Consider the following 12,645-nt stretch of genomic DNA (forward strand, 5'->3'; position numbering starts at 1 on the left):
AAAAGGTAAACCCACAACATTTAACCCGCACACACTAAGGTAGATTCAGGAATAGTGTTTATTTTTCACACTGCCTCTTTCCCCTTAAAAGGAAAACACCTGTTAAACCTATACAATAAAGATACATTTTATGGATGCATCTGTCAGAAGAAGGCCAAGATTGCCATTATTTTCTTTGTATACATTTGACATCATTAAAATATAATTAAATAATAAATACTACATATAATACTGATAATTAAATATTATTCAATAAAATTCTTTGGAAGTGAATACCCTCCGCCTTTTGTATAAGAAATCAAAACGTTCTTTTACCGGAGAGTAAAAGGAATACTTTGGCTTCTTCATTGGTCAGCAGGTGCAATTGAGTGCCCAATGCGGGTATTTCGTTAACTGCCAAAGAAATGTACACTGGGAGAGTCGCATTCTAATTGTGATTTCCAGGCACGCACATCAAATGGCTGGGCACTTGATTTTACGAGCGGTAGAAGCCGTCCAATAACTTTCAATTATGTGCGGCATATTATGGCTGGTATTATGCGGGAAATCGTTATAATGACGAATTCCGTGAGCCTAAAGAACGGCATGCCCATAAAGTACCCACTTGACCCAATATACACCATCGATAGAACACAGAAGCCAAAGCCAGTTTAGGGCCAACTCCCGCACTAAAGGTGAAACTCGAACGACTTGGTCAACTTGCGCTTTCCATGGCATTGTGGCAAACAAAACGAAATGGCCGCTAAAGCAGGAGGCCAAAGCGATGGAAAAAGAAGCTCTGTGGCGTACCTGGCATACGCAATTCAATTAGGAAAAGTACACTTCGTATAAAAACCAAGCTCTACCCGTGCGACATTTGCATAACCCACTGAGTGGCCAACGCGTGCGCACCACCAGAGCCAAAGTAAGAGTTTGGGAATCGAAATATCGAAAAAAAGGGGGGAACAACCATCACTAACCAAGGATGAAGAGCACCGCCGTCTGTCTACTGGTCGCCCTGGCGACACTGGTGGCCGTCGCCCACTCGGCACCCGCCGAGGGTCAAAAGGCACCACAATCCGCCACCCAATTGGCTTTGGACATGTACCACGGCTGTCTCAAGGACCTCAGTGTTTCGTGCGTGCGACCCAAGGCTCTGCAGTGGTTCAACTCTGCTCTCCAGCAGCCGGAAGTGCGTCTCACCGAGCGCCTGTCCATTGTCCGCACCTCGGAGAAGATGAAGGAGTCACGATCCATGGATCCCCAGGAACGTATGTTTGATGCCATCGATGGTTACCTGGGTAGTCATTCCCTAAGGATCCTGGCTCCGGAATACTTCCGCACTTCGGAAGCTCGCTCTTTGGTGCCCGATTTTTTGATGGAGAACCCCCTGACCCAGGGTGGAGTGATTCCACTGGCAGCTGCCAATGAAGGTAAGTGCTAAATTCATTTTGAACTGCCAAACATATAGTTTGTTTAATATTTTAGAAATTTTGTTATGTTGAATATTAAATTTTAGAGTTGAAAGTGTGAAAAATATGAAAATATATAACTTATTACGCTTTTCTAACATAAATTACATGTTTCTGGCATTATATATTTACATTTAAGCTTAGAACCGATAAAATATTTCATGGTTTCATAAATTCAATTATAAATGATTTACTTTAAATTTGTAAGAAAACATTCTCTATCATATATACTTTATACTTTATACTTTAAATTTGTAAGAAAACATTCTCTATCATATATACAATATTATATTATATATTTCTATTGCTCTTCCAGGACGCGGCATGATCCGCAAGGCTGTTCTTCCCTTCCTTCTGGGCCTGAAACTGAAGACCACTGTGCTAGTGCCACTTGCCTTGGGCCTCATTGCTCTGAAGACCTGGAAGGCCATGACTTTGGGTCTACTCTCACTGGTCCTGTCCGGAGCTCTGGTTATCTTCAAGATTGCCAAGCCCAAGATTGTCAACTATGAGGTGGTTCACTATCCCCACCATCATGTGGATCATGTGGTTCCACATCACATTGAGCATGTGGTTCCCCATCATATCGAACATGTGGTGCCCCATCACATCGAGCACATTGTGCCGCATCACATTGACCATCATCTGGAGCACCACATCGATCATCATGTGGACCTGCCAGTGGAGCATATTGAGCATCTGGAGCATCCTTCGCCCGCCTGGGATCCCCATGCTTGGGCCCGATCCTCGCAGGAGGGACAGGATGCCCAGGACTTGGCCTATGCGGGTCAGAAATGAGGCTGAGAGACCACAAACCCAAAAACCCTATTCGAAATTTGGCCAAAATGCAACCTTATTTATTTCGCTTTAAGCTAAGTAGTTGAAACGCTCGAAGTTTGGCGTATTGTTTATTTATTTATTTATTGAGAAGTGTACAAAACAAAACAATGCAAAAAAAAGAAAAAAGAAAAGAAGAAGGAACCCTCTGGGGTGTTTTTAAAGGAAGTAAGTGGGTTGGAGCTCTTGTATCCTTTGTGTAAATATTTCTGCAATAAAAAGCATGCCAAAAATTATGTGCTTAATTAAGGACTCTTTAAAGAGGGTTGCAACCAACAATAATTAACCCAAAAAGTTTTCTAACGTGGCAAGTTACCTGTCAGTCGGCCAAAAAGCATCCCAAGGGGGAAATTTTCAAGTTGAAAACCGTCGAATAATGAGTGCAACTTCCTACCAAAGTGGCCAATAAAATTTTCAAGAAACTTTCATTTTAAATTCAACTGAATTTTAAGACCTCGTAAAGGGGAAACTTTAAAGGTGCTCTTTAAAAGAATTAAAAAATTCTTTAGGGGAGTATGAAAATATTTAAAAAATACTTTGATATTCTGGTAACAATTGTATATAATTTATACATTGGAATGAATTTAAAAATAAAAAAAATTGTATCTATAGTAGAAGTAACTTAAAAACAATATTAAATACTTCTTAGAATTTAGAAAAATATTTTTAAACAAGTTCTTCGATTAGAGCAAATGTTTCTACTTTTAACTTTAAATTTTCTAGGCATAAATTATATGAATAATGAGCTTTAGCCTATTTATTTATATTTATTAAATTCTATATTCAGCTCAAAATTCGAAGAATTTATGAAATGTTTTAATGTGAAAATATATTTTCATTGGTATTCCAATTTATTCAGCTTAATAGCAAACTCGTGTTTAATTCATATTTTTAGCATACTTTCCGGAGATTCCTTTGATGGGTACAAAAATAAACTTCAAATGAAAAATATGAAAACATATATATTGACTGCATTCTTTTCTTATTTGATGGTTTGCCATGCAACCGCAAAAGAGAAAATCGATGGTCATTGGTGCGGTCATCTCAATTGGCAATGGCCACCCAGTGAAACCCTGGATCCACCTGACCCAGGTGTGTTGTGCTGGAAAGCTGCCACAAAGTAAACAAACACACACACAACTTGCAGCCAAAATGTGGACAGCGATACCGTGAAGCAATGCAAAATGGCAATGGCGCCAAACACAAACAAAAAATCAAAAATAGAAGAAGAAAAAACCGAGGAGAGGAAACTTCAGTAGCAACAACATAAAAATTGAAAAGCAATAATGCCATTGAGCGACGAAACTTCATTTATATTTAACGACATGCACTTGGCCGCCATCGCTGGGCCATCGTTTCTACGCAACAATTTGGAATATGAAAAGGTTTTCCAATTTCATTGGCTCGAAGAAAGAAATGCGACCGGAATGGCAATTGTCGGCCCAATGAAACGGTGAAACTTTTGTCCAAACGATATAATCGAGTCCCCCAAAAAAATATACGAAAAAATACGAGAAATACTCTTCCACAGTCAAATCAATTTTCATGGCGAACAACGCGTAATCAATACACGAGATTCATAATTCAGTCGTGGACTTCAATTGCTCTTTAAATTCAGTGCATGCCTTGGATTCACGGAGGTTTGGGGGAGGTTTGTCACTTTCGCTTTCGTTAAGGAAAAATACTTTCTATTTCGTTGACATGTAGGAGACCATTTATTTGTTATTGTTTTTGGCCATTGTCCATTGATACATTTGCATATTCCTTGCCCAATTATTAATTATGACTTGATGGTGGCGTAATTAGTTTTGCGCAATTTGTATAAAATTAAGTGTTGGCGATATTTTAATTGTTAGTTCCTTGTGGGCAATAAATGGTTTATGACTGAGCCTCCTCGGCTTAGCCACGATTATGTGTTTATTATTAATATTTCTGGCAAACTTTTCCCTTATTATGACCCATTAAAAGTTGCTAAAGACCTGCTAATCGATACAACTTTGGACTTTTAAATTTCTACAAGAGAGGTCAAAAATCTGAAAGTAAAGCGGAAGGGAAAAGCATTGTTTTTACAAAGTTTGCCAATTTACTTTATTTGCTTCCTTTTTTGTTTGTCTTGGAACTTTTTTTCCCTAGGCTCTTTACTTGTAATTAGTTGTTCTTTTTAGTCATTAGAGTGTGGTACTCCCATGTGGGGTCAACAAATAATGTGCGGGATTGCTTATGTCCTTCTATTACTTCAAAGTAAGCAAGTTCTCCTCATTAATTAGTAAGAAAGTAAAGTCTCTAGTTGCAACTCCATTTTCACGAAATTCAATCAAGTAATGGTCGAGATTACTTCCCATTTGTGGTGTCTCAATAGGAATCCAAAAACTAAGAGCAAACTGTTGATTACACTCGGAGAAAATTAGAGTACTTATGATAGAAATTATATATGAATCTTTTTTGGTAATATATGTCGTTGCCTTCTTATTCTTATATGTATTGTATATTTTATATTGTATTTGTATATTATATCTGTGTCTTTTTAGTTTTACAATCATGTAAATATTGATTCTTTCTTCCAATATTTGTAGGTATAAATATTAATATTAATTTATATATATATAAATATATATAAATATTAATATTAATTAATATTTGTTTTTTAATATTAATATTAATTAATATTTATTTGTTAACGTTTAAATTTATATTTTGAATTATATGTTGTTTTGTGGCGACCCTTTGAATGATATTTTTAGTCGTATTATTCAATACATGAAATTTTTCATTTATTTTTAAAAAATATGACAATTTCTATAAGCTTATACAACAATATTTCATTATAAAAAGTTCAAATAAATTGAATTATAAAATACATTAACAATAAACGATTCTTTGGTGTAAATTAAATGCTGTATGTATTTAAATTCCTGTATTTACTTCTCAACAGTCACCAAACAGTCCCAAAATAAATTACAGGTTAACCAAAACAGCCTTTTTTCAGTCAATATCTGTATTTACTGAATGAACTTATTCCCTTTATTCCCGTCACCCTAATTATTTCGAGTGCATTATTCCGCCCACAAGGAAAAACTCTTGGATGCGTTGGGCACGCGCTGGAAATAAAGCCACATTAAGTATACGACACGTGGTGCAGCGCGGCACGCACTCGGGCAAAAATAACAAAAGTGGAGAAGCTCTTGCGACGTCTGCTTCATTCATGTCTTCTCCACCTGCCATTCCTTTTGCACCGCCATTCGCCAGCGAACGAGTTAAAGATCGAGTGAGTATAAAAATCGTGAACAATAGAAAAACGATTATTAAACGCAATTGTGCCAGCAGCGAGGCAAGTTGTGGCAAGTTGACCAGCGGCGAGTTACGAACCGGACCAAAAAAAGAAACGAATACAACAAAATGGCCAAGTTGCTCCTTGTGATTGTCGGTGTGGCGGCCTTTGTGGCGGCGGGACAGGCAGCTGGCATCGGATCCACCGAGCAACTGCAGCGGCTTATTGCCGAGGAGCAGAGCAAGTGCGCCAGCGGACAAGATTCGATGGCCTGCATCAAAGAGCGTGCCATGCGCTTTGTGGACAATGTGATGAGCAAAGATAGCTACCAGGTGAGCTCAAGAAAGGGGTTTAAGTTTTAAGCTAAAATCAGTTACTAAAATCAAGATATCATATTGGGAATTTTGAAGCAAAGTTTACTTGAATTTTTAATAGGAAATTAACTCAGTGCTAGAAGATATTCTATTTAAAATAACTTAAAGAAATCTATTTTGGCAAGAACTTATTAAATTAATTCAAAACAACTATTTAAATATTTAATTTTTTGGGTAGCTTTCTAGATAAAAGTTTGATAAATTGTAAAGGTAACTCCTTAATGTTAGAATTTAAAAAAAGAATACTTAAAATACATTCAATAAAAAGCAATTATAAGTTATAAAAGAGAGACAAAGACTTTGCTTATTTTTTCAAATTAAATTCCCCTTCTAGTATATAATATTAAAGTGCTATTTTTAATATATTCCCTAATAAATACTTTAAATGTACAAATTTCCTCCTGTTTCAATAGGTCTCCAATCTGGAAGTGCATTCCAATGGCCAAAAGTCAGCACCCATTAGCGAAGCTCGTGCTAGCAGTGCCGATGGTTTCATTGATGCCATCGAGAACTATATTAGGGGACATGATGTTAGCATGAACTTGCCCTTGGCCGATGCCAAGGTCACCGTCTCGGCCCGTAACCTGGCCAACAATCAGCTGAGTTTGAACCTTCAGTTGAACGGCGATGAAGGCAATGATGATGCCACCGATATCGAAGCCAGGGGTAAGAAGGGCAACATCTTCAAGAAGGGTGGGTTCACTTTCTGCATGCCTTGTTTGCACGAACATAGACAAGAGCCTCTTTATTAAAAAAAAACACACACACAAATACCTTTAATTATTACAGGCAAGAAGCATCGCCTCCGCAAGCTGGCCATGCCCATCCTGGTGCTCATCCTGCTGAAGGCCATCACTGTCATTCCCATGGCCATTGGCATACTGAAGATCAAGGCCTTCAATGCCTTGGCTTTGGGCTTCTTCTCCTTCATTGTCTCGGTTGGTTTGGCCATTTTCCAATTGTGCAAAAAGGTAAGCCTTCAGTGATATTAAAACGCATCTTCAATTGTCTTCCAGGCATTCGCTGGATGTGGTAATTAGTGTGCGTTTGTTGTGTGTTGGGATGATGTTGGGATGCGTGGCGAAGGCGGTGGAGCTCCAACTTTAAATGCAATTAAGATTAAGAGGCATGTATGTATGTATGTAGAAGAAGTCTAGAGGGCGGCAGGAGCAGCAGGGTAAGTTCCGCCAGAATCCTCGCCCACACTCTCCCGCTCTCCCCAAAAACCAAACCACAAAACTGACTACCCAAAACCACAACACTAGCATTTAGAAATTATTAATTATTAACTTAAAGAGTGCAAAAAAAAAGGATATTTATCTATATCTATGCTATATCTTCACAGATTGCTCATGATCACCATCACACCGCTCACATCACTGCCCATGGACCTTGGGATGGTCGCAACTTTGGCTCTGTTTCCGTTCCCGTTGTGGAGCAGCCCCAGAAGTTGGCCCAGAACCTGGCCTATAAGGCCTACGCCTAAGCAAACCCATCAATCCTCCACACAGAAGAACCAAGAGAAGCGGGAAAGTCCCTGGATGAGAAGTGGTCTCGAAGAGCGCATAATTATTTGTTAATTGTTAGACATAATCTGCAACCTTCGACCAGTTGTCCCCCTGTCCGTGTCTCTAGACTTTATTTATAATATTTATTAACTATTTATTGAAAACAAAGAGATTAAGCAAAAGAGAGAAAGCAAAGCACCAAAATAAAGTAGCAAAATAAATGCCTTAAATATGCTAAATTGTATCTAATTGTATCGAAAGCAAGTCCGGAGGTTAGTACTTAAAGTTGACTTAAAGATTAAACCAGAAGCTCTTGGCGCCAAAGGCGGCTAAAATCAAACCGCTTGAATTGTTAAGCCCAAAGGCCTAATTAACGTTTCCGCCACCCCCCCCCCTGGCTGTGTTATCAAAGTCTCGAGCAATTTCACTTGGCATACAATATGTATAAGCCATCGCCCGCACGGCAATTGTGTCCTAATTAGCCAAATTTAATCCACACAAAATGCCCACCCTCAACAGAATCGTATTAAATATTCAACACAAGCCGCTATTGGGGCCCGGTTTTGGGGCAGACAATTCAATTGATTAACTGCATATAATTTAAAAATTTAAATTTCACTTGTGCGAAAGTCGCCAGCCATCACAGAAGGTGAGAGTCTTTCAATATTCTTTGACCCAATGGGGATTGGTTCGGTGGGCCAAGTTCCCAGAGATCAGGGACATTTGCAGTCCCAAATGCGATTCAGTGAGGCATAAATCGAAGCTCGTTCCAAGTATAAAATTTAATTTCACAAATATATTCCTTGGATACTATCAAACCTTAAGCTCAAGCGCATCACAATGGACTTCCTAGAAAGTCTACTTGACTTGATAAAGTTATTCACAACGTGTGAATATTCTTGAATGGGGATAAGATTTATCTTGAAGGATAAGGTATTGAGAGAGATTTCGTTTTTAGTGAATGATATGCAAGTTTTACACTATACTTTTTTTTTTACTATTAAAAGGAAAACTGTAAAAGTTTATATATTTAATATGATTTTTTGTACAGTATATAAGTATGGAAAACTATATAAACTAGCTCCCAAAAATACATAAATATATAATTTTATTTAAAAATATACTTATTCTGTAATCAATAAAGAAAATATCACTTCCTTCTTGCACCAGATTAAGTATACGTAATTATTAAATGTTAAAACCTAACAAAATGTAATTATGTTTTCAACTGAAACATACAAGACAAGAAAAATAACATATAAAATGTCAAGATTATTAATCCTTTTAGTTTGCAATTGAATTAAAGAAGCAAAATTAAATTAAAAATATTGGCATTCTTTAAGTCGATTTTAATAACATTTTTATATTAATATTATTTAACAAATCAAAGCTTAAAAAACTCATAACTAAGCCAAAAGAGCATACATTTTAATTCGGAAAGCTTTCCTATGTTAGTTTTTATAAGGTTTATAAATCTGCATACTCAATTTAAATTTAAAAAAAATTAAAATTTTTCTTGATATTTTGAAAATTTTACCGATGTAAGCCCTTAAAAATATGTTGAAAAAAATTTAAAATTTTTTTTCCTGTCTGAGATGGCTAGATCGACTCTGCTATTGATGCTGGTCAAGAATATATATGATTTATAGGGTCGGAAATGACTCCTTCATGGCATAACAAGCTTTAGTTAAGTTAAATTTACAATGCTTATATGTAATATCTTTAAAAAGCAATTTTTGCATAGGAAATGTACATATTTACGTTTTAACAAATACCAATTATATACTTCTAAATAACCATCAATAATAAATATAAAACCTAAAATATATGTCCCTACAGACAGGGTTCAGTCTGAGATAAAGCAAAGTAGAGTGGATAAACACCTGTACCAATGGTCAGGTGGACAAACGGACAGGTGACTCCGCTTTCATAATCGCTTGGCATGCACGAGGACGCTGTTTTGGTCATCATCATCATAATCATCATCAGCATAGGAAATTTGGGTCTGAAGCCAAGACACGAGCTTAATGGAAATTTATATTGCCGCATAAAATTGTCGGCTCTTTGACAATTTGGCACGATCTGAGCAAAAGTGTGGCGCTAGTGAAATAAACATGAAGCTGTCCACCAATTTCTTTAACCAAGGGATAAGATTGATACATATAAAACAAACAAAAAAACATGTCACTGGTGTAAGCGACAACCTTTGCATTATTTAAGCTCACCATTAGGTAATGTATATAAATATACAATGATTTTGGCAGAGAAAAAAATATATCAAAGATTATATAACAGTGAGGAAGAGTTTTCTAAAAAGTATTATCTAATCAAAGCACTTGATTATTAGGATATTATGAAGGATTTATTTGGATTAACCAAGAGTTTGCTTTTTATAGAAAGTAAACTCTGAAGTTCAAGTAAAGAAAGGGTTTTATGTTCTATTAATTATATAAATAGAGGTTTACTGAAATATTATTATAATAAATAAAGGTTTACTAAAATCAACCTTATGGCAGATTTATTTATTACGCGCTTCCATAGAAAATCTAATAATATATAGTCATTCTTCTAATTAGAAACTCCCTTCCTTATCACATTCCCTTAAAAACTGTGTCACCCCAAATCTATGTGGCACAAATAAAATCGAAACTACATTTCGTAATCTAAAACAAAGGAAAAGCAAACAAAATATTAATTGAGACCACTGCGAAATCGAAACAACAGTTCCGTGTTTAACAAAATAAAAAATAAAAACAGAAACATATCAAATAGGGAGTTCGATACCAAAGCGTAGGTGAGTTCCGTACTGATTTCTTGTATCGAAATTTGACACAATACGTTGAAAAATGTACGTGTCTTCGATTTGGCTTTCTTGCGGATGGTCGCGTAAGAGTAATGGGCCTGCATACTAATTGGCCAACATAAAGTTATTTCCACCGAGGCGTCAATAATGCAACTTTGGCCACTGGAAGAAGGGTTGGGGATGGGTTTAAGGTGTCTCTGTGGCCAATATGGAAAGCGAGAAAGCTTAAAGGGGCAACCCAGTTAACAGAGGGAGAGGCTACTCTTTTTTTAATACCACGTGTACGTAAAGTCTCAGGGTATATGCATTGACTGAAACAGGGTATTATTTTAAACTAGATAACATTCACTTAATTAGACTTGTCTAAAGATTTAAAACATATTGGAAAGAGCGTTGAAAAGTATGCTATATTATACATACATTTCAAGTTGCAGAGTTTAGAGACTTTTTTATATCATTTCATTTCCATTACTCCCTTAAATATTAACTTAAAACCATTCTAAATTTCAGTTTCTAATTAATATCAAATTACTTATACTTTTTCTTAAATATTCTAGGTATTAAAAACGAGAGGTATGCATAAGTCGTGACCTATAACTATTGTGTTCTGGTTTTCTTTTTCAACTATTGTTGGTGAAAAACTTTGGCCACTTGCTTTTCGTGGACTTGGCCCAAACCTCGCCGACTTTCGTCGCTCGTCACTCGCAGAGTTTGGCTGTCCAAAAAGCGAATTGTGTGCACTCCAAAAAAAAAAAAAACAACTCTTTGGCGCTCTCGGGGAGCGGCCAGTATAAAACTCGATTCGATCGTCAAATCATCCAACATTGTCGCCGCATCGACTCCGCTGTGAACACTACGCGCTCCTGGTAGTGTCCATTTAATAATTGTAATTAATTCGATTGGGTTCACACAATGGCCTTCCGTTTCTCGTCCTTGCTCGCGTCCGGTGGAGCGGTGCTGCTGCTGCTGCTGGTGGTGGCCTCCACTTCGGTGTCCGGTGCTGCCATCGAGAATGCGGTAACTCCGCGCATCCACAGCTCCGATGAGCTGATCTCGACCATTGTGGATAAGTGCTTCCATGCCAATGCCATGCATTGCCTCAAGGAGAAGGTGCTCAGCTATCTGGACACGGTGGCCAATGTGGAGGATGAAGAGGTCAGCGGTCGCGCTTTGAGCGACGATGTCATCGACAAGGTTATTGTGGACCGTCTGGGTCGCATTCTGAACACCAACGAGATGAGGCTTCAGCTGCCCCAGACTTTCTTCGCTGGCTCCGTGGTGACCTATCGCTCGGATCGAGGCTTCGACCTGGAGTTGCCCAAGGATGAGGGTCAGTTGTGATGGTGAAAAAATTTCAAAGACAAGTCTTAATTTTCCCAAATCCCGCAGGTCGCGCCGAGAAGAAGAACAAGGACAAACTGTTCCTGCCCCTGCTGCTGCTGATGAAACTCAAGCTGAAGGTGGTCATGCCCATCCTGCTGGCTCTGATCGGTCTGAAGGCCACCAAGGCTCTGATTCTGTCCAAGATCGCCATCAAGCTGGTGCTCGGTTTCCTGATCTACAATCTCATCCAGAAGCTGGGTGGCATGAAGATGAACATGGTGCCCATGCCAGCCCCAGTGCCGGCCAGTGAATATGGTGTGCCCAGCACCACGGCCTCATCGTATGATCCCAGCAGCTGGGAGCCCATGAGCGGAGGTCCCTATGCCCGCTGGGACTCGCAAAATCTGGCCTATAGCTCGTATCATCCTAGCAGCTCGTCGTCCTACTCCTCGGGCTCCTCTTCGGGATCCTCGGGCTCATCGTCCAGCTACAGCTCATCCTCTTAAAATTGGGGAGGGGAAAATAAGCCGCCCCCGTTGTACATACCAAGGATCAGTTGTGTCTTCTCTCAGGAGGAATCACTGCGAGTCGCACAGACCAAACCGGAACCGGAACCTGCCCAGGCCATAATTGTAGTCGTTAAGGGTTAAGCCATGCGAGAGAGAGAGTTTAAGCCATTCTTCAGCTGTAATCACTCCCCCCACTTAGCCTGATTTTTCCCCAAAATCATCCTCCTTTCACTTTCACTTTCACTTCACTGTCAGCACATTCTTTTAGTCCTTTTGCCTACGTCACATCGACACAAATCGACCAAAAATCAAACTGAATTGAATTTATATTTATTTAATTTATTAAAAATGCAAAAATTGAAAAGATTAAAATCATCAAGCTTGTGTTTTTATTTGTATTGTGTTCAGGGGAGGCTTCACTTTTATTTGCTTAATATAATTTAAGCAAATAGCGTGCTTGAATCAATTAACTATAGTTTAGTTTGTGGGAGAATATCAAATGCACTATGACTAGATTTTAAATTGAAATTAATCTACGTGGGAACTTGAAGTCTAGAAAACTGTGACTGAAC

The 12,645-nt window shown here is 38.2% G+C and overlaps 3 protein-coding genes across 3 annotated transcripts; all 3 read left to right on the top strand.

Annotated features, from left to right (window-relative positions):
* The first annotated feature begins 945 nt into the window (after positions 1 to 945).
* Osi18 (DUF1676 domain-containing protein Osi18) lies at positions 946 to 2,249 on the top strand. The gene is made up of 2 exons (XM_020943059.2): positions 946 to 1,412; positions 1,768 to 2,249. Exons 1-2 carry the CDS (start codon positions 965 to 967, stop codon positions 2,247 to 2,249), a joined length of 930 nt encoding a protein of 309 aa, XP_020798718.2. The 5' UTR covers positions 946 to 964.
* Positions 2,250 to 5,684: 3,435 nt separating this feature from the next.
* Osi19 (DUF1676 domain-containing protein Osi19) lies at positions 5,685 to 7,627 on the top strand. The gene is made up of 4 exons (XM_020943061.2): positions 5,685 to 5,888; positions 6,344 to 6,623; positions 6,720 to 6,901; positions 7,276 to 7,627. The coding sequence occupies exons 1-4, from the start codon at positions 5,685 to 5,687 to the stop codon at positions 7,414 to 7,416; spliced, it is 807 nt and encodes a 268-aa protein (XP_020798720.2). The 3' UTR covers positions 7,417 to 7,627.
* Positions 7,628 to 11,055: 3,428 nt separating this feature from the next.
* Osi20 (DUF1676 domain-containing protein Osi20) lies at positions 11,056 to 12,448 on the top strand. Its single transcript, XM_020943060.2, has 2 exons — positions 11,056 to 11,571; positions 11,631 to 12,448. The coding sequence occupies exons 1-2, from the start codon at positions 11,154 to 11,156 to the stop codon at positions 12,068 to 12,070; spliced, it is 858 nt and encodes a 285-aa protein (XP_020798719.2). The 5' UTR covers positions 11,056 to 11,153; the 3' UTR covers positions 12,071 to 12,448.
* Positions 12,449 to 12,645: the final 197 nt, after the last annotated feature.

Source organism: Drosophila serrata, unplaced genomic scaffold (assembly GCF_035046125.1).
Source record: "Drosophila serrata isolate PLE 108 unplaced genomic scaffold, ASM3504612v1 contig_30, whole genome shotgun sequence".
Taxonomy (NCBI): domain Eukaryota; kingdom Metazoa; phylum Arthropoda; class Insecta; order Diptera; family Drosophilidae; genus Drosophila; species Drosophila serrata.

Coding starts and splice junctions, on each gene's coding strand:
- Osi18 (XM_020943059.2), top strand. CDS start 965: ATGAAGAGCACCGCCGTCTGTCTACTGGTCGCCCTGGCGACACTGGTG. Junction 1,413..1,767: donor ACTGGCAGCTGCCAATGAAG/GTAAGTGCTAAA, acceptor TTGCTCTTCCAG/GACGCGGCATGATCCGCAAG.
- Osi20 (XM_020943060.2), top strand. CDS start 11,154: ATGGCCTTCCGTTTCTCGTCCTTGCTCGCGTCCGGTGGAGCGGTGCTG. Junction 11,572..11,630: donor GGAGTTGCCCAAGGATGAGG/GTCAGTTGTGAT, acceptor CAAATCCCGCAG/GTCGCGCCGAGAAGAAGAAC.
- Osi19 (XM_020943061.2), top strand. CDS start 5,685: ATGGCCAAGTTGCTCCTTGTGATTGTCGGTGTGGCGGCCTTTGTGGCG. Junction 5,889..6,343: donor TGAGCAAAGATAGCTACCAG/GTGAGCTCAAGA, acceptor CTGTTTCAATAG/GTCTCCAATCTGGAAGTGCA. Junction 6,624..6,719: donor GGGCAACATCTTCAAGAAGG/GTGGGTTCACTT, acceptor TAATTATTACAG/GCAAGAAGCATCGCCTCCGC.